The sequence below is a fragment of the Trachemys scripta genome, chromosome 10 (genome assembly GCF_013100865.1).
Source record: "Trachemys scripta elegans isolate TJP31775 chromosome 10, CAS_Tse_1.0, whole genome shotgun sequence".
Lineage (NCBI taxonomy): Eukaryota > Metazoa > Chordata > Testudines > Emydidae > Trachemys > Trachemys scripta.
Genome location: NC_048307.1, coordinates 72,881,739 through 72,903,835, shown reverse-complemented (window position 1 = coordinate 72,903,835; position 22,097 = coordinate 72,881,739). Strand labels below are relative to the sequence as shown.

General features: G+C 44.8%; 1 protein-coding gene across 5 annotated transcripts in view; it reads left to right on the top strand.

Moving 5' to 3' along the window:
- AKAP13 (A-kinase anchoring protein 13) overlaps positions 1-22,097 on the top strand; it is a 339,157-nt gene that overhangs the window by 158,303 nt on the left and 158,757 nt on the right. For all 5 annotated transcript variants that reach the window (XM_034783693.1, XM_034783692.1, XM_034783688.1 and 2 more), the window contains one exon: positions 15,434-15,623. In XM_034783693.1, coding sequence (XP_034639584.1) covers positions 15,434-15,623 — 190 coding nt within the window. The remainder of the gene's footprint in view (positions 1-15,433; positions 15,624-22,097) is intronic.

The window sequence follows — 22,097 nt, the reverse complement described above, 5'->3', positions numbered from 1 at the left end:
CAATTAGGAGAGGATCATAAGATAAAAGTGGAGTTTTTGTATCAGTTGTTGTGCCTTACTGGAAACATATTACCCAATGAGAAGATAATTATCAAGCAGATCTAAGTACACATGTTATAACCGCAAAGACTGGGTATGAAACAGTCCATGAAAGGCACGGCATTGGAACCAGAAACTCCAAGAGGGAATTGGCCCTACAGGCTTGTCTGGTGATTGCTTACACACGCTTTCAGAAGAGGGAAAGTAACATTATAAGGTATGCCAGTGACAGACACATGTCCCAAATTGATTTCTTGTTGACAAGAAGCAGCAATAGCTCATGAATAATCAATTGTAAGGTAATACCTGGCAAGTGCACTGTGAACCAGCACAGACTTATTACGGACTTCAGAATGCAGAGATCTCAGAAACATCTGAACGGTTGGGCACTGGAAAGGCCGAAGTGGTGGAAACTTAAAGATGGGAATGAAAAAAATCTTTGAACAAGCAGTAATATATAGGCTTTCGGACTACACACAGGGATGTGTGGAAGATAACTGGGTACAAACTAAAGTTAATATTGCTGGACATGGCACAAGGAGTCCTAGGAGTGATGGAATCAGTGCCGAAAAGGATAAGAAGGAACACTTTTTGTGATGGAATCATCAAAATAAAGAATCCGTTGAAAAGAAAAAGGTAACCTTTAAAAAACAGCAGGCCAGTGGCTTGAACGGTGATGAGATGGTGTATATGAAGGCGAAAAAGGAAGCTAAAAGAAATGTTATGACAGATAACATTTAGGCTTGTGATAACTGACTACGAGGATACGAGGGAGAAAAGACAATCTGCAGACTCATTAAGGCCAGAGAGAAAATGATGAGGGATGTGAACCAGTTTGTGTATATTAGAAATGAACATGGTATATTGCAGACAAATGGTGAATCAATCAATAGAGTCTGGGGTGATTATTTTGAAAGAGTGATGAAGGGAGGGACTAAGAACACATAGGCCAAACTTGGGCATGAAAGATTACATGCAGGAGGAAGAGGCTTGAGAGGCACATAGGAGAATGAAAAAGGAGAAAGCTTGGCCAGAAGTAGTATTGGTGGATGGACTGAAGTCATTGGGAAGGGAAGGTGTCATGTATTTTACAAGTCTGTTGAATTATATTCTAAGAAAGAGGGAAATGTCTAATGAAAGGCGTAAAAGCTTCATGGTGCCCATTTTTAAAGATGAAGGAGATATTACACGATTTGCTAATTATTACTCAATTCAGCTGACATCACATGCTTTGAAAGTATGGGAGAAGATTATTGAAAAGTATTTGCATGGAACAGTTAAAATTTGGGAGGGTCAATAGGCCAGGAAGAAATCAAATTGATGCCATATTTGCTCTACAAATCTTCATGGAGAAGTTCAGCAAAAAGAGATGGCAACTGGGCATAGTCTTTGTGGTCTTAGAGAAGGCATATGATCATGTACCAAGATAATTGGAGTTTGTGATGGACAGGTGTGCTAGAAGGATATATTCATTTTCTCTGGGTTAGGTTTGATGGCATGACTACCGTAGTCCAAACCAAATGGGGATACGCAGAGAATTTCCAGTAAATGTTGTCCTGCACCAGGAGTCAGCGTTTGTTGTTTACAGTTGTCTTAGATGTGCTAAGTGAGAGTATACAAAGGGAGCCACGTTGGAAATCGTGTTTGTTGATGGCTTAGTGGCATGCACAAAACATTGTTTTGAACATTGGCAGCACAGTTTTGAGTAGGCAGCACTTAGAGTGAATGTTGATAAGATTGAGGCTGTGCTGACTGCGGGAGGAGGACCCACCCCCTAAAGATATTACAGGCAGAGAGCTTAGAAGAGTGACAAAATTTAAATACCTAAAATTAGTGGTTGTTGACAGTGGTGTCCTCCTGAGTGATGCTCGGCATTGTACCAAAGCTACATGGTGCAATTGTAGGAGCTGACCCTCTCCTTAATAAAAATATGGCAATAAAGTTAAAGGCTAGAGTGCATAAAACTGTAATTTGGCTCCTCCTAGCGTATGGGACAAAGACTTGGCCAGCCACAAAAAAAGAAATCAGTATGCTCCCCACTATGGGGATGAAGATGTTGGGATGGTCAAATGGTTGGACAAAAAGAAATGAGATTGTGAGGGGCCTAATGCAGGTTGCCCCAATTGAAGACAAGGCTACGTTGGTAAGGGCACGTCTAGCGGAGACCTGAGAGTTATATTGGTAGGATGGCCATTGCAATGATTGTGGATAGAAGACATTCAAGGGGGAAACCAAAGACTCAGTATGTGAGCTGGATATTACTGGGCCTTAGAGAGACCAATTTGCATGACAGCCAGGTGTACTATCATGAGTTTTGGAAGAGGGCTATAAAAGACCCCAAATAGAGACATGGCAAGAAAGAATAAGAATATACTTTTAACCCTTTTTGCTGTGTTTCCTATTTTGCACTTCACTTAGCTTGGGCAGACTGATCAATCCAACTTTTAGTCATAGTTTTTCTTCCTAGCCAGTAAAACTTTCCTGGTCTTGTGCCCTAATACAATGCTGGAGTATTTGTGTTTGCAACACTACACAGTAATTTTTTTTTAAGTTGCAATTTAAAAAAGTGGAGTCATGGAAACATTTATATATGATCAGAGGTTTAAAAAAACAAACCAAAAAATCATCATCATTATCATGATTTGGGCTTGAGTCTCCTCTGTCTCATATCTTTTATCTGAAGCAAAGCTCTGCCGGGCTCAAAAGCTTCTCTCTCACCAACAGAAATTGGCCCAGTAAAAGATATGACCTTGCCCGCCTTGTCTCTCTTGTATCTTTAGCTGTCATTTACAACTGTGTAAAGTTAGTGCAGAGTGGTTATATAACACTGCTAAATCAGGGTAGTAGCATTTTATGGCATTTTGCGCTCCATTTCCACAGGTATATATGATGACACAAGGTGCAAAACAGTGGAGAATATGTCGAAAGGCTTTTACAAACTGAATTTTTGGCTTAATTTGACCTGGAAATGCTCCTTTAATAGATTTGTGAGTGTTTAGGTGCTTATTTCTATAGTAGCAGTATTGATGGTGCCCTCAAAGCCCCGTACTTGTAGGTGATGGCTGGCTTTTTGCCATTGTGACACCTAGAATGTAGAGGTTACACAGACAGTGGTTAATTGGGGTATTAATTTCATTGTTATCTAGAAGAGAGAGAATGATTAATTAATTAGGCAGATAGCTTGAATCCACAGAATGTTCAGCATCAGAAAGTAACATATTTTTAAAATATATTTTTATTAAATATACTGTTTGCAAGAGGCGCCAGATTGACAAATCTGGAACATGACATCTCCTTTGTCACAGCCCTAACCTAGTGGGCGTGTGGTCTCTCTGGCCCATTCATTCTTTAGTATTTGTGCTGAGCGTGCTAACAAGAGGGCTAATTATAGGAAGTTGTTTTTGTGAGGTGTGTAGCTGTCTGCTAGAAACTTGATGCAGAGTCCTATCTTATTCCATATGGGTCACTGAAGGGCTTTCATTTGGGAACATCTTTTTGTCCCTACTAGACTGAGCTGATTCAGAGTAACCATTTTAAAGCATTCACATTGAGGGAGGCACCAGGATCGTAAGAAAAATGGGAAGAGTGGGGGAAATGATGTCCCCCCCTTGTTTGCACTCAAACCTTGCCTCTCCCCAAACTTCCAGTCTACTCCTTGCCCTGAACCCCTATGTTTGCAACTAACATAGCACCTCAGCTTCTCAGCATTTCTTCCAGTTAATGGATAAACATTACGTCAAACCCAATTATGGCTCGGAAACTATCCTGTTAAAATGTAATGCACAACAGACGAAACCTGGTGTCCTATCGGGTAGCTCATATTCCCTTGTGTCCTATTGGATAGATATATCCCCTTGAATGCCCACTCTCACTCAGCTGTTTAATAGCTTTAATTGCCACCCTCTCTTTCGGTTTTCATATTGTACTAGAATTTATACAGGCTATGATAGTGCTTTCAGTGTCGTTTGATTTATTGTGCAAAACTTCCTTATTTTAAGCTGGTAACACAGTTACCTATTACCCTCTGAATATTTATCTGTTATAGAGTTAATAAGATTTTTTGGGTTTTGGGTATGGAATAACTTAGGAACAGGCATTCCAGTGTACCATCAAAGTTTTTCTGCATAGGATTCCATTTAGTCCAGCAAAAGGCTACCTTGTAGATAGAAAACCAGTTTGTTACAGGTTCTTAACCAATATACAAGAAGAGCAGTTCTTTCGAGTGCTTGCTCATGTCCATTCCATATTAGGTGTGTGAGCTTGCCACATGCACCGGTGCTGGAAGTTTTTCCCTCAGCAGTATCCATAGGGGACTGGCTCTGGCGCCCCCTGGAGTGGTGCACACGTGCCACGGTATAAGGGGTGCTGCTGGCTCCCCCCACCCTCAGTTCCTTCTTGCCACCAGTAGCGGTGCTGGAATGTCGTCTGCTTCGGCTAGCATTGTCTCGTTCTCTGTTCGTAGAACTTGTAATATAGTTGTAGATAATCGTTGTTACAGTTAGTTACCCTTAGTAGTAGTTCTTGAAGTTCTCGTAGTCCCAAACGGGACTCAGCCGGGGGACAGGGCATGCCCCAGTCCCCAGACTTTAAGCTCTGCGATCGCTGCAAATGGCCTATGCCCATCAGCGATCCAAATAACTGCTGCCTAAGGTGCTTCGGCGAGGGACACATAAGCGACAAGTGTTGTATCTGCAAGTCCTTCAAACCTAAGATAAAGAAGTAGCGCAATATCCCTCTAAAAGCACTCCTAATGGAGTTGACACTCACTCCAGCACCAGAGCAGCGGTCTGACTCCGCACCGAACACCGTGGCCTCCGTGCGCAGTGCTCTGCCAGTGCCGTCCACAAGCCAGCACTGGTCTCCCTCCATGGCTCCAGTCAAGAAGCCGAAAAAGACTGTGAGAGGAAGATCTCCTACTTCCCGCAAGGAAAGGAAAAGGAGAGGGCTGGGGGTGAGCAAGAGTAAGAATAAGATATAGTTGAAGGGGTGGCTTACAGGCAAAATGCAGCCTTCCACAGAGTTCTAACATAGCCTGTAATCATGCGCATGTTCATTATGTAGCTGTGTCCTGCAGAGACCACATGTCCCATTATGCAACGCTCATCTTGACCAGAGAAACCTTTGTTTGGATACAGGTAGAACATTGCATGCTGAGGCAGTTTCCATTGGCCACACCTGTGTATTAAAGATGAGGGTGGGTGAATCTGCTCCACTTTATCCTAAATACTTGCAGCTCCCAGACTTACCCTAAGTTTCCAATGAGACCATCAGCGATGCAAAATTCAGCCATCCCTTTTCTTCACTAATTACCTTTAATGGGCTATTTTGGTTCCTTAAGTAATGTTGAGTGCTACAGTATTGGATCTCTAGAGGTGAATGCCAAGAGGTACCAATCTTTTTGAATTCAAAATAGTTGGTGTGAATATAAACCAAAAGGAAGAATTAATTTAATAACAGGCAATTATGTCTTATGGAATTTATAGTATGTGAACTGCTTTGCCTGCAAGTATATATAAACAGTGTTGCTGTTTTGATTTCTTATTTTACAGCCCACATTGAAGCCTGAAAAATGCTTGGTTTAAAAGAGTGTAGTCCCTTTGTGGGAAGAAGTATAGTTTGAATTGCACTGAGAATAATTTTTCATACTATCTGAGGATATGAAAATCTGTGAACATTTATTAAAGAAGGGATGCAAATTAAACCACCTTTCTGACAGGAATTTTATATTGTCTGGTATTTGATCGGTGGTCTGAACATTTCCCAAATTACAGTGTAAGGCATTTTGAAACCATTTGTTGAACATTTCACCTTTTACTGGGGAGCGCTGGTTACACAATCCAGAATTATTAGTGTCCTAATCTTCTACCCTGCTTCTGTTCGCTTCCATATGCAGTATGGTAAGGAATTAGTCACTATTACACAAGTAAATTTGTAACTCTTTGTTGCCACCTCAGAAAGCATTCAAATTAGCGAGTGCCCATAACATATTCTTACGGCACTAACAAATGTATTCGTTGCTGCTTTCCTGCATATTTCTGGAGGCACCTAAAATGTGAAAATCTCTCCCTCATACACAAACTCTCACATACCCACACCCACACAGAGTCAGGTGAAAAGTTAATCACCTGAGCGTGTTGCTGTAGATCCCATAACCCAGTGTTTCCCAAACTTGGGCCGCCGCTTGTGTAGGGAAAGCCCCTGGCCGGCCGGGCCAGTTTGTTTACCTGCCGGGTCCGCAGGTTTGGCCGATCGCGGCTCCCACTGGCTGCAGTTCGCTGCTCCAGGCCAATGGGAGTGGCTGGAAGCAGTGCTGGCCAAGGGACGTACTGGCCGCCACTTCCCGCCGCCCCCATTGGCCTGGAGCAGCGAACCGCGGCCAGTGGGAGCCGCGATCGTCTGAACCTATGGACGTGGCAGGTAAACAAACCGTCCAGTGGCTTTCCCTACACAAGCGGCGGCCCAAGTTTGGGAAACACTGCCTTAACCCATACAACTTATTTGAAAATGTCACTGGTGAGTATTAAAGTTCTGTTTTATTGTAGTTCTGAGAGGCTATATTTCCAGATTACTTTTCATTGCCTCTGCACAATGGTAGTGAATACCATTTCAGCTCTGAGGTCATTGTGTCCTCTCAGAAGTGATAGTATTTGCAAGAATAAGGTAACACAGTAACTATGGTTCTTACCATTAAAAGTTATTTAGCCAGAGCAACCACATAATAGAATTCCCTTCTAGGACTAGGGAAGTACTCTGGGATCTGATATACCACTGTGGTAACTTTGGGGAAATGTTGACTTTTTAATGGCAACCCTGTCATCAGTGTCATTAAATTTCAATAGTGAAGGATCTAAGTGTGACCTTTATTGAAGTTGTTTGCACTGTTCTGTCAGAGCACTCACTAAAATCTGAATAGATTGTCTAGTACGGGGGTGGGCAAACTTTTTGGCCTGAGGGCCACATCGGGGTTCCGAAACTGTATGGAGGGCCAGGTAGGGAAGGCTGTGCCTCCCCAAACAGCCTGGTCCCCGCCCCCATCCGCCCCCTCCCACTTCCTGCCCCCTGCCTACTCCCCTCAGAACCTCCAACTCATCCAACCCCCCCCCCCCGACCGCTCCCCCCCGGGCCCCCCCCCCCCCTACCTCCCCCCCCCCCCGGGACCCCACCTGCATCCAACCCCCCCCTGCTCCCTGTCCCCTCACTGCCTCGACCCCTATCCACACCCCCGCACCCTGACAGGACTCCATATGATTTTCAAACCTGTGCAAATCAGTATCCGAAACTTTGCACTTAGGACCTCAGAGTCCAATTGCAAATGCATCTCTCTGTTTTTGAAGCACATTTTGTTTTCCTCTTTTCATTCTTCTTCCCTCTTTTTAAAAATATCTCATCAGTAGTTGCAGGAAGTTCTAAGACTTGCTATATAGCTGCAGATTTCTATCTCTTTCCGTTGCAAGATAGTGACGCAGAGCCATCCTATTTGCTCTGCTGCGTTAAATCTGTTATTTTGTTTCTTAAGTGCTCTTCACCAGGGAAGAGCAAATGATCTACTTGGTCAGCCTTTGGACATGAAAATATATTGTGCTGTTTTACATTTCAAATGTACTAACTGCACTAGGGTGTGACCAGTCTGATTAGTTTCTTGGATTCAGTACGTCATATTACTTTGGTGGTAGCAATGATTTGGGTTAATTGCTTTGGCTGTCACTCCTTTTTGGGCTTGCACCCTAATCTGAGATGTTTCTGTAGCTGCAGGATGACCTGGTAAATATTTTTCCTGCTTAGGTGCAAACACTGTTCATCCCTAAAGAAACAAATTTCTTCCCTCTAGGAATATTTTTTTTCTGACTAGGATTTTGGACAAACCAAAACAGGGACTGAGAGCAGAGAATTCATCCCAGTTTTTATCCTGGAACTTTATTCAGTGCTGTGTGGATACTCTCACAGCGTAGATCTGATCAACAGGGATCCTCGTTTTCCATGATAAAAAAACCACAAAATTCTCTGATTAAAAAAACATAAAAATCCATAGCCACCATATTCAGTTGAACACAATGTTTTATTGATCTACTTACAATTTTTTAACAAGTTCAAAGCCTACCAGTGCCATCAATCATTATAATAAAATAAAATTGCCATTTATATCTACAGCCTTGCTCCTACAGTACTGAACAGCACATTACCGTCAATGTGAAATTTGTCCTTGCCAAACTCAGTGACACCGTCTTTAGGAGTGATTTATAAGGTTTTCGGCATCTTTCGTAACTTTAATTACTCATATCTGGAGGCTGAAGTAAAATTTGAGATGCATTAAAACACTAACCCCTGTACACCGTTGAATAAATTTTATACCCCAGAAATGGTTTATTAGAGTATGTTTAGCTATGTAAATTTAAAGCACATTCAAATATCCACCACAGGTGGAGAAGGTTATGCACATTGAATGTGTGACACTGGTACTTTCAGTAAAATTTAGTTAATAGTTAATATACGTTTTTATTTTTTCACAAAATGTAAAAACTAAAGATTCTGTATAAAAATGAAAATTCCAAGTTGAGGAATTCCAAGATGAGGAAGAGACTAGCACAGTAAATTTAAACTTTTCCCCCATTGCTAGTGTTGTCTACTTTATAGTTACACACTGAGTGGAAAGAGGGGATTATGTTTTTATATGAAGCAATGTGCCAGACAAAAAATGAGCTTTCAAAGTTAAGTTGGTTTCCCAGGAAGTCTCTAGGGAGGAAAGGTGTGCAAATATACACTATCTGGTTGCAAGAAACCAGCCTTTTCAAGCTTTGCCCTGGTGGGAGGGGGAACCTTTGTAATTTGATCACCTGTTACATGAGGGCAAGATCAGAGGCCCAAACTATATAAAAAGTGACTCTCTGATTCATAGGCATTCTGGTTCTGAGCAAAAGGTTTTATGAACTTGTGACCACAGAAAAATCCCTTTAGTGGGATTGAAGGACTGACTCCTACCAGAGCCCTTGTCAGAGTTGGGGTGATCTCCGATAAGCTTCTTAGCATGTGCATAGGTTTTGGGTTTTGTTTTTTTTCTTCCTTTCTCTGTAATGCTTTCACCTTGAGAATAAATTTGCTTGCTTAAGAAAAGCTATGGGTACCTTATGCCTATGGGCAGTTACTCTGTTTATAGCCTCTGAGGAGAAAGCAAAGCAGGCCTGCTTAGGCAGTCTGACTTGCTGGGGAACTCGCAGCCTGGAAAAACCCCAGTCAGCAGGGAGTGAGATGCAGGTCTCTGCTCAAGAGAGGGACAGCTGCGGAGCTGGAAGCCTAAGAATGGGTGCCTTTGCTGGACTATAAAGGGGAACTACAAGTGCAGTTGCCCTGAACCAGGGGCGGCTCTATGTATTTTGCCACCCCAAGCACAGTAGTCAGGCAGCCTTTGGCGACATGCCTGCGGGAGGTCCGCTGGTAACACGGATTTGGCGTCATGCCTGCGGGAGGTCCGCTGGTCCCGCACCTTCGACGTACCCGCCGCCGAATTGCCGCGGGACCGGCGGACCTCCCGCAGGCATGCCGCCCAAGGCAGCCTGACTGCCACCCTCACGGCGACCGGCAGGCCGCCCCCCGCGGCTTGCCGCCCCAGGCACGCGCTTGGTGCGCTGGTGCCTGGAGCCGCCCCTGCCCTGAACTGTGGCAATGCCTCCCTCTGGGCTGAAGACTCATCACGGTCCTCAATGGGACAACTCGTGGAGTAAGGGTGGTAGATGCAGGCCATCAGTTATATCTTTGTTTCATCTGGGCATGGTACAGATGACTTCTTATTGCATACTGAGCCAATAGTCCCCTGCGACTGCTTGGATGTGAGATGTAATTTGCTACTTAACAAGGTTTACGCACCATTATAGAAATGTTCAGTTTAACACTCAGCATGAAATTTGTATATGAAAGACATTTTTTTCTTTGTATGTGGAAGTAATTTGAATAAATCTGGCATACTTCTGTGAGGGTGGTGAATTTCATTAGAGGCAAACAGGTAGGCGTAGTTACTCTGTAATTCATTTCTGAATTTTGATGTTTGTGAAGTCATTCATAATCCTGAATTCTGCAGATTGCTTTGTGGATGTCTGTTTGAAGATGCTTGCAAATATACTTGAAGCTGATGGGAAATTGACAAAGGCTGCTGCGCTTAGTTCTCTTTAATCTCGCTGATGTTGCTCTCATGAATTGGTGAATGGGCTTTTCACCATGACTGCTTCATTGTGTTCCGAAAGCTGCTCTAAGTACAGTGATTTCTCATATATGACAGCTGAAAAGAAAAATAGCTCAGACAGAAATGTCTGTGTTTCCTTGATAAAGAAGAGCCATTTATTCAGTTAACTGAGCTATTAAAAGCATAAAATAACTTGGATTGCAGGGGTTTGATGGTTGGTTTTACAGAAGTTGAAACAGCCATTTATAATAGAAAACCGTACATTACCTTCTCTTTCTTTATTGAAATATTGATTCTGGTTCTGAATAAATCAGGAGCAATTCCATTGAAGTCAGTTGAGGTACACTGTGGAAACAGGGAGGAGAATCAGGTCCATTTAGACTGGGCTTGATTTGGATGAATCATAGATTAATTTGAAGTGAGTCATAGAAATTAGAAAAAATCTGTTAGGGCAGCTAGTCCATCAGCCACTGTCAGTACAGGATTGTTCTTTGCAATATATGTATCGTGTATAAAACTGTCTCAGGGTAGCACCACCCGACCATGCCCACTATCTACTGCCAATGTTCATAGAGATCCGTTTCTTTAATACTGCTCCACGTCAAAGACGTAGGTGTTTCTTTTAAATTGCATGGTAACTTATATAACAGTATCCAGTGGACTTGCTTTCCTCGAGTAATTTCCTTGGGTACTCATTAACCTGATAAAAGGGTTACTGTTTTTATCCTAAGGACTCAAAGTGGCATGTGTTCGTAAACGTACCTGTAATTTTATGAGGCCTAATGGACATATTTCTCAATGGAGTGTGTGTGTGTTCTAGTATTTGAAATCCTTCATCGTTTAGGGCTCAACCATAGCTTTGCCATGCAACTGACGTATGAAGTAGTTTGTAATTTCACTGCCCCCGAAGAAACTTGGGAATCAGAATGTGGCTCAGGCCTTGTCTTCACTAGTGAAGAAGGGTGTGGTGTTAACTTCAGTTAACTAAGGGTATGTCTACATTAAAAACTTAAGTCAATTTACAGCCACCACAGTAATTTTGTGATGGTGCATGTCCACACTACCCTCCATGAGTCAGTGATGTGTGTCCTCACCAGGAGCGCTTCTACTGACCTAAGAGGGGGCAGTGTGGGGAGCGGAGAGCCTGGTCTCTCAGCTGCGCTGGCAGCTCCCTAACGGGAGCCCCGCTGCCCCCCTTTTCCCATTGGGAGCGGGGTTTTGCTGCCCACGGCTCCCAGCTAAGAGTGGGATCCATTCTTACCCTCCCAGATGGGAGTGGGGTCCAGCCATTCCAGCTCTCCAGGGGTATGGGGCGGCAGTTGGGCTCTAGATGTCTGCTTTCTTGTCAATTTCACAGCACAGCTGGAGCCATGAAATTGATAAGAGAATGAACAGCCCATGTAAATAACACAGTGTCTATATGGACACTGCATAGCCCTAACTACACCGGCATAAGCCTTGTGCCCCTTGTGGAGGTGGAGTTATGTCGTTGCAGTAGGGCACTTACATCAGTGGGACAAGACTGTTGTGTAGACACTGACATAATGAGGTCGACGTAAGTTACCTTATGTCAACCTAACTGTGTAGTGTAGGGCAGGCCTAATACAAGATAAAATCCATATGAAGTTAAAGCAGTTTGTAGTTTTTTCATGAGTTAGCAGGTTGAGGCACACCCTAAGCTCCACCACAGCCTTGAACTTCACCTGATAACTTGTGTGAGAACTACAAATGGCCTTGTCTCTTCTAGGATTTAAACTTGTGCTACTGACTCAACTTAACTACGCATCTTTTTTCCGAGTGAAGAAAACTGCCTCAGCTGCCCACCTCCCAGTCCCCCTGGCACACTTGCTCGGACAGAGACGTACCCTGCAGAGCCGTGTATCTGGCACATCATATGTCTCCAGCACATCAGTGCAGCTGGCCTAGATGGCACACAATGTGACGAAGTCAAGGCTCCACTCCTGCCTGTCCACTCCCACCCACATGCGCCGAAGGGGAAAGTATCAGCCCCACAGTGGCTGTTTTCTCTATTGTGAAAGTGATACGATTACCCATAGGGTGATTATCCAGCATGGCCACCATATGCCACTGTGACAAGATGAGCCAGAATCTGGCTATTAGTGGAAAGTGCTTCTCGCTGACAGGCCAATGTCTCATCAGTTCCCGGAACTCATTTCTGGTTCAAAATGAAACTTGACAGAGGGCAAAAAACCCCAAAGTGAACTGCAGACTAAGGCCTCAATCCTACAAGTGTACCCATGCTTAACTCTAATGCTTGACTTTAAGCATGTGGGTAGTCCCATTGAGGTTACTGAGACTAATCACATGACTAAAACTAAGCACTTGTATAAGTGTTTGTGGGATCAAGGCTAGCTGTTTAACCAGGGTTCTTACTTTCTAGAACAGCAGCCTGTAGGCTGCTGGCCTGTCTCTCCAGCCCAGGAAAGGGTGACATCATGTGCAGATTCTGATTCAGTCCTGTTTCCTCAGGGCTTCTGCTTTGGTTCTTACATGTAAAACTAGTACAGTACCTCCATTGTCCCTTCCCCTGAACCTTGAATCTCCTGCAGGGAGCTAGTCCCTACAGGTTTCTGCTCTACCGGCTGTTTGCCTGAGAGCGTCACCCTGCTCCAGGGCCTGCCAGTGGAGCCAGCCTGCTTCCTGTAGTTCTTCCCCTTTGACCTAGGGGCTTCTTGCCAGAGCCTCCCTGCTCCTGACATCTCTCTGCCTGACTGGGCTACTTGCTGGGTTTTTATAATCACCTGGGCCCAGACTTTTGGAAGTATTGGCATTGCTGCGGTCAGCATTGCACACCTAACTGATTTACTACAATATATATAAACATTCTCCTACATCACAATGAACAGTAACCACAGTATATGGGAGTTGTTGGCGTGCAATCTTCCTCCATCTTTCAGAGTTTTTACATAGCCTAGCGAAGCGCCCTGTACCGCATTCCATCCAATCAACATCATCATCAGCCCACGCTTGCCATAGGCGCCCCTTGGCAACTTGCATCAGTTCCTGCAAAACTTTCTTTGGCCATCTTCCTCTGTTCATTTGACCCACATGTCCTGCAAACTCAAGTGTTCTTTATCTGATTGTCTTAATAGTCTTGCATCTGAAAAAGTGAGGTTCTTACCCACGAAAGCTTATGCTCCCAATACTTCTGTTAGTCTCAAAGGTGCCACAGGACCCTCTGTTGCTCTTAATAGAGAGTATCACTCCAGTTATGCTGTAAATGTGCGTGATTAAATCCTCGTTAGTCCTGAGTGAGGTATAGGTAATCCCCAGCAATTGCCTGTAGAATTTCAATTCAAAAGCAGAAAGCTTCTTACCATCCTGTTTCCTTCGTGTCCATGTCTTGTTTGCGTATAGCAAGATGCTGAAGGCAAGAAACTGCAGCAGTTTCATTTTACACTTCATGGTAATATGTTTGTTTCTCCAAATGTGTCTGAGTGGGCTAGAGCAGCAGTCATGAGTCCAGTACTATGTCGAATCTCTAAGTCACGGGTAGGCAACCTATGGCAGGCGTGCCAAAGGTGGCATGGGAGCTGATTTTCAGTGGCACTCACACTGCCCGGGTCCTGGCCACCAGTCCGGGGGGCTCTGCATTTTAATTTAATTTTAAATTAAACTTCTTAAACATTTTAAAAACCTTATTTACTTTACATACAACAATAGTTTAGTTATATATTATAGACTTATATACAGAGACCTTCTAAAAACATTAAAATGTATTACGGGGACGCGAAACCTTAAATTAGAGTGAATAAATGAAGACTCGTGTGCCATAGGTTGCCTACCCCTGAGTTATAATGACAAAAGTGCAGTGTAGACATAGTCCAAATCTCATTTTAAAAAAGAGATTTCAGCACCTTAGAGCCAAAATCTCATTGACTGCTCACGGGATTTAGGCTCCTTAAACGCCATTTGAAAATTGGATTTAGGCTCCTAAATCTGTTAGACACTGGAATGCTGAGCACAGTAATGCCTAAATACCTTTAAAAATCTGGGTTCTGATTCCTAACTGGTCAACCTCAGCTGGAAGGTTGCTGATCTATCACACCTGTGGCTGGGCCCAACTCCCCTTAAAGGGCCAATCCCACTCATACAGCATAGCACCTCAGTATGATTTATCCTTTTAGATTCAAATTCAGTCTTTATCATAGGCATCACTCAAATGCAAACTTCTGCTAGGCCTGAATTTGGCTTGTAACCTTAATGGAAATTCGACTTGACTCTTTTCTTTCAGTTCCAGTTCTTAAACTGTGCCATTTACTGTGGTATCTGAGCTCATGTTAACTGTTAGAAACATAACAATTTTCCTAACAATTAGGGACAGGAAAAGTTCCATATGGGTGTGCCTCTGTTCTTCTGTCAGTGTAGTCATGCTCTGAAGTTTGTAGTGAAGGTGGCAGTATTTTGACCATTACTGTGTTCATTTTATGTAAATAAGAATGTAAATTAGTTATAACTTTAAAGCTCTGTGCTAGTGGAGACAAAGGCATGGTTTTCTTTTCCTTTGTCCTTATAGGATTGACCCTTTTTAAAGATTTTGTTACTGTTAACTGACAAAATGGAAAACTCTATAATTAAATCAATAGTCCTATTGTACAGGGACTTGATATCTCAGGATATTGGTGTCCTAACTGTTATGTAAGAATGGCCATATAAGATCTTCCCCTTTAGGCCAGCCATTCAAATCAAGTCCAGTTCAGTAATGAATGAAAGTTGCTAGGTTTATTGTCTCAGTCCGATCCCTGGAGGAATGTTTCTGTCCTAAAAGTTGTTATGCTGTTTGCCTATTGCCCTACAGTCCTTATTCTATAGATTAGGAGACAGTTCCCACTCTAGGTCTGTCAACCTGGCGACCTTGGTCTGCATTAAATTCACTTTAGAAAGCAGTCACTTTGCCCATCATCACTATTTGCTATAACCTTCTGACAGCTTGGAAACTCCAGGTCGATAAGATTTGGCAGGACTTTTTGGGATGTAGCTTGTCATTGACTCTAACTCTCAACTCCAGTTCATTTCCCTCTGCCAAGATTGGGGAGCGTATGTGTTTCTTGGCCTGACCTTCTAGCCTGCAGAGTAAACCGCCCTGTAGTCTCTTTTGTTTGGGCCATTGACTAGATGAGTATCCAGACCAAGGCATGTGTGTCACTGCATCACAGCGTTTCAGTCTCATTTATGTGTTAACCTGGGTTTCTTTTATTTCAGAGAGGAAGCTGGTGAACCAGACTCTTGGAGCACTTTGTCTCATATAGTGCACTCGGGGGACTACTGTGTGAAATACCACCGTGGGCTGAATGTTTATACGCTAACGGCTGAAGCCAAGGAAGGAACAAATGCCGGCATGGAACATGACATAGAGCAGCTCCAGAAATTCATAGCGAGCCACCAGCACACGGTGAGAAAGGGACAGGGCAATACAGTGAGTGTAAATGTACCTGGGATGCCTCCTGCTGTTATCTTGAGCTTCCAGGTATCTTGTAAGAAACTTTGCACCTAGGCAATGCTCATATAGGGATTTACAAATGACACTAGACCATCACATATCGAAGAACCACAGTTACAGTAAGAAACTTTCTTAACTTAGATATACCTTATATACTCGTTCATTAGCCCGTTCGTTTATAAGCCAACCCCCCAAGATGGTTAGGTAAAAATAGCAAAAAGTGTATGACCCTTTCATAAGCCGACCCTATATTTCAGGGGTTGGCAAACTTTGGCTCCTGGCCCGTTAGGGTAAGCTGCTAGCGGGCCTGGATGTTTTGTTTACCCGGCGCATCTGCAGGCACGGAGCCCCTCAGTTCCGAGTGTCCGCGGTTTGCCATTGCCAGCCAATGGCACACCACTTCCTGCAGCTCCCATTGGCTGGGAATGGCAAACCGCGGACACTGGGATCTGCGGGGCTCCGTGCCTGCAAACGTTCCAGGTAAACAAAATGACAACATATTAGATATTTAATTCAATGATTCCATAAAGTTTAAAATCATCAAATTTTGGTGTAGACCCGTTTATAAGCCGGCCCCCGCTCTTTGATGCGTCATTTTTACCAAAAATATTCAGCTTATGAACGAGTATATACGGTAATTAACTAATGCCCAGGGGTATCTTACCTGGGAACTGTCTGCTTTCCTCTGATTTGGGAGTGGGGCTCTACTAAAGGCATTGTTAGAATGAAGGGAAGTTTTCTGCCATCTGGGAGGTGAAGCTTGGTCAGGACTCTCTAGGAAGAAGCAAATCCTGCCCTGCACCTCCTTCCTCATGTACTCTGCCTCTCTCTGCTTCCGGATCCTGACTCGTCCCTGCAAGAAGAAGGCGAGTTACATCCTGAGGGCAGAAGAAAATTGCTTGGAGCTCAGGGTAGCTCCCTGCAGGGTGATTGGGTCAGTGGGTGAGGAGTGTGAGGTGGGTTCTGGTACTGGCTGGAGTTAACAGAGGGCTAGGGAGATGGGAATGTTTTTGTTTGGGAGAAGACAATAATAGATCTGCCAGGAAGCAGCACTCTGGTTGAGGGGAAGGGCCAGAGGAGACGTAGTAAGAGCATTGTATGCTCTTCTTTAGTACCTCAGTGCAGGATTCTGAGGGTGAGTCCTCTCCTGTTAAATGTTGTAGGAATTCATGGTGGGGTTTTCAGAAGCACTTGGCATTGGCCTGATACTGCGCCGATTGAAGCCACTGGGAGCTTGATCATAGGATCTGCAATTAGGTCAAGGCTGAGGTCTTTGGAAAATTCCACCCTCAGAGTTGCCAGGGAGACCCTCTTCAGAGGGTGAAATGCAAAATGGTGGTCAGGATTTTACAGCTGCTGCAGAACCATACAGTTTTCCTTGTGTGTCCACCATTCCTTTCAGATGTCTGTATGTTTTTGTTTAATTCTACCATACTAGGCCTGTTCTACACTAGGAATTTACTTCGGGATAGCTACGTCTCACGGGGATATGAAATATCAAACTCCTGAGAGAGGTACTGTAGCTATACCAGCCTAACCCCTGGTGTGGACCAGCACTAGGTCAATGAAAGAATTCTTCTGTTGATCTATCTACCATCTCTCAGGGCAGTGGATTACCTATGCCAATGAGAAAAGCCCTCCTGTTGGCATAGGTAGTGTCTACATGAAGAGTTACAGCCTGCAGTGTTGTGTTATTTAAATATTGCTACTCCTTTTTCATGAGGAGATAAAAAGGAGGAGGTCGGAGGAGTATTTTTCATTTTTACTAGTTGAAGTTTTAGCCCACTGATCATTCTGAACAACAGTCCTTGCTGTCGTCTGAATACAGAACGGTAGTAACTCTGGGTTTCAACTAGTGATATTGGTACTGGTGATACAAATGGCAAACCAAAGCGAGTGTTGGGATCACCTCACTTTGCCTCCCCTTACCACAAGATGACAGTAAAATATGTCTAACGTACCAAGCACATTTCTTTTTGATAGTGCAGATGCCTGATGGGTTCATTTTGTCTGACAATGAAATCAGAAAAGCTATGTTTAGATTTTTTTCCAGCCCTGTTTCACTTCAAATCTAATCTGATTTGAATTTGGAAAGCAGCCCTGCAATTACTTCATTTAGGCTCAGCTGAAAGCCAGTTGGCTTCCTTTGGAGAAGGCTCTATTTTTCAGTCTATCAGCAGAGTGACTTCACTGCGAGGATGTGAAGGCTCCCACTCCCCATGTCTTTCAAAACCTTGCTTGTTCCACAACAAGTGTCAGTTTTGTTTGTTTTTTTCTGTATTGGCTGGAAACCAGTTGAGCATTCCCTGTGCTCTGCTGCAGGGTGGAAGTCACCAAACAGCTGACACTCCATTTGAACTTGTTCAGTTGCGCACCCACACAAATGGATCTATCCTGTGTTCTTTCTTCCTGTAAAGCAGTAGTTCCAGCCAATGCCCACTCCCTCCCAATCAGTTATGTGCATTCTAACCCACCACGGAGATTGAACAGCATCGCAAGTTTAGAACTGCATGGTCTGTCATTGTAGTGGCACAGGAGCACCCCTATAGTTAAGGTTGCATCATGACATCTGTTTAAAGGTTAACACTTCTAAGTCCTCTAAAACTGACATGCTTAGTCAATTTTTTTTAAATTTGGTGTGCCTCAGGAGGGTGCTTGGTGGGATTAAAGACCCAAATTTGGAGTCGTATGAGCATGGGCTTCTGGAGATACAAGCCTCCATCCCCCCCAAAAAAAAGCCATCTAAAAAAAAGTTTCTAGGTGGGTTTCTTTGCCCAGAGCTAGGGATTAAACCAGGGGTCAGCAACGTTCGGCATGTGGCTCGCCAGGGTAAGCACCCTGGCGGGCCGGGCCAGTTTTATTTACCTGCTGACGCGGCAGGTTCAGACGATCGCGGCCCCCGCTGGCCGCGATTCGCCATCCTGGGCCAATGGGGGTGGCGAGAAACCGCGGCCAGCACATTGCTCACCCACGCCGCTTCCCACAGCCCCCATTGGCCCGGGATGGCAAACCGCGGCCAGTGGGGGCTGCGATCGGCCAAACCTGCCGCGTCAGCAGGTAAATAAAACTGGCTCGGCCCGCCAGGGTGCTTACCCTGGTGAGCTGCGTGCTGAATGTTGCCGACCCCTGGATTAAACTATTGATGTGATGAACGTCAAAATGGTCTGTCTGTCTGAGTTTTATCTAGAGTAGTGTATGGCATCCACTGAATCTTTGGGAGACCCACATTGAGAATGGTATTTAAGGAAATGTACATATTTACACTGTGCATGCACCGATATAGAAAAAATGGCTTCAATTCGCATCATTTTATAGGTTTCAAAGCTTGACTCTTGTAAGTGTTCTAAAATCCAAATAGTTAATTGGATAGCTTTGAAATCTGGGGTCCCTCATAGGGGCGCAGGGTAGCATTAGTGATTCAAATTGGGGACCTTTGACCCCAGGAGTTCCTGAGTTACAGCCCCAACTCCAAAAAAATCAGTTTCTTTCTGCTGCCTTGAACTGTTAAACTGAGAGGTACTAAGGCTACAATTATGTCACGGAGGTCACGAAATTCGTCATTTCCAGAGTCGTCCCTGACATTTTCTGCTTCAGCCCTGGGGCTGCGGGGCTAGATTTGTCAGCCAGTGGGGGCACCAGAGCTTTCAGCTGCCAGCCTGGATCTCTGAGCTGTATGTGGGGAGGCCCCCCACAACTCCCAGGCGCCTGTCTGGAGCGCCAAGCCTCCGGAGCTCTGAGCCACAGCAGAGACCCCCGCAGGTCCCAGCTGTTGTGGGCAGCAGGTCGCCTCGGAGCTCTCAGGTGCAAGGGCCCCTGGAGTTCCACGGGTGGCGGATGGCCCCCGGAGCTCCCACCCCCCGAGTTCAGAGCTGGGGGAGGGGTCCCCATCAACTCCCAGCTGCCAGTCCTGGAGCTCTGAGCCTCAGACTGTGACTGTGAGCGTCAGCAGCGGTGGGTGTTGGGGGGCCCCCCCACTCCCTATTTTGTCAGGGTTATTTTTAGTAAAAGTCACGGACGGGTCACGAGGCTTCTGTGAATTTTTGGTTATTGGCTGTGACCTGTCTGACTTTTACTAAAAATTGCCATGACAAAATCTTAGTCTTACTAATGGCTGATGAATCAGAGACCTCTTGATGGCTGTGAACTCTTCCTGTCATTAACATAACTACCACCTAAGACAAAAGGAGTTTTGAACTGAGTGGCTGGAGGTTGCTACAATTTGTGAGTTATAAGTAGCTATTTGAGTTTGGGAGGTCATGGAATCAAAGTATTTGGGGGGGGGGAAATTAGGCATGTGAGTGCTTCTTAGGAAGGGAGGGGCATTGGGGTCAAAAAGTGGGGAAATATGGGGAGAGGAGTGGGGGGTTGCAGTGAGGTGAGGTGGGATTATGGGGAGGGGGATAAATGGTGATGTGGGGAGGGGAGAAAGGTTGGGGGCTCAGGTGAGAGGGGGGTGGCACCCCGAGCTCTGCCAGTGCATCCCAACTGTGCACCCAACCCCGCTACATCCCCCAAAGTCTTTTGGGGAAAATTAGCTATGCAAATATTTCCCGGGAGTGGTGGGCTGAGTGAGGGGAGAGGCATTTGGGACTGTTGTAGCGAGGAGAGGGCGGTTATGAGACGGGGGATAACTGCAAGGGGGGAAAGAGGTTGAGGGACCAGGTGAAGGAGGTTTGGGGGTTAGGGACAGTGGAGGGCTAGTGCAGTGGGAACGGGGCTGTGGGGGTGTGTGGCAGAGGGGAGAATAGGGGTAGGGGCATTTGTCAGTCTCGCATTACCTCCTCCCTTGTGTATGTCCAGATCTGGTGGGCTCTCATGCCTCTAGTGGTTCTAAGTCCCCTTTAAGCTGGGCTATGGGGGACCTTATGCCTCTGGGTGTGTCTGAGTCTCTCATACTGCCACCCATGTGTGGGTCAGGATCTAGGGGGCCCATGTTTGTCTACAGCCCCCCTCCCCATCTTCCTCAGTTGAGCCAAGATCTGAAGTCCTGCCCATTTGAATGGGGAGCTGAGAACAGGCATACTTCATGTATATCATAGGCTCTAAAGAGAGGTGGGAGCATTCACTAAGATGAGTGGAGTGTCCACCATGTGTCTCAGAGCTGTTGTTTCAAGTTGTCTTAATCTCCATGGGGTGTTCTCATTCAGCTGAGATGTGATCATGGTACACCTCTCAGAGCCTCCTATGCTTAAGATGGGTATGTAGAGGAGCCCTTTCCCACCGTTGTCCCTCTGTCCTTCCTGTTTAAAGGACGACGCTTCTAAGTGCTCTAAAATCTGCATGCTTGCACAGATATTTTTCTTGACATTTGCTATACTTCGTGGGAGTGCAGAGTGGGGTGAGTGACCCCCATTTAGGGTCCTAGGAACCAATTCTGGAGAGAAAAGCCCCCCCAAAATAATTAGCCATTTTCAAAAAGTTTGTGTGCCTTTTTTTGTTCTGAACTAGAGATTAAACTATTGCTCTGAAGTGGGACAAAATGGTCTCTGTCGATCAGATTGTACCTTAGGTAGTGCATGGCACCTGCTCAGTCTTGCGGGGACCGAAATTGTGAACGGTATTTAAGAACAGGTAAGCTTCTTAGCCAGCTGTGCAGTCTGGAAGGATTACATCAATAAAGAAAGGAGAGGGAAAAAAAAAGGGTTTCTATGCAACCACTTTATGCTTGCCTGGGTAGTTCAAGGGAATTGGCCAACCACATTGCCCCGGTGAATATCCCACCACTGACATTTCTAGTCTGAGCCGTTGTACACCTGAACTATAAAGATTTAATAATGCATATTGCTTGCTACAAGCGGTCTCTGTTATTATGTGGTTTTATTTTATGACTCGGGTTACTGTAAACACAGCAGGATAGTCAGCAGCTGTTGTCACCAAAATGCGTGTTACGTTGGGTAGGGAGGAGCTGGAGACAGAGGACTTGGTGTATGGGAGTGGGGTGGGAGAAGGAGCAAGCACAGAGAGATGGGCTGTGCAGGGAATGGGCAATGAGGAAAGGTGGTAGGCAAGCCTTGGATTGTTGGTTTGAGAAAAGTCTGTATTTTACTAGCCCCCAGGGGATGGTGGCAAGTGGCTGCTTCCTGCTTTGGGGGCAGATTAATATGGTGTTTCCAAAGACACAGGGGATCTGTAATCCTCCTACAGGGTGGCAGTTCAGCCCAGAGCCAGTCTCGAAAAGAACTCCATGTGCCATTTTTGGAGCTGGATTGTACATTCAAATGCATGTTTACTTAATACTGCAAATTAAATTTAAATCCTGCTCTTTCCTGAGTTTAAATTTAAATCCATTCAAGCAATAGTCTTCAATATAGCCAGCGGCTGTTCCAGTACATTTTGTAAAGGTGGTTCAAGTGGATAGACACGCAGAGATGGAGGGAGGGGCCGGTCTCATTTTGTATGAACTCGAGTTAATGTTACAGATTTAAG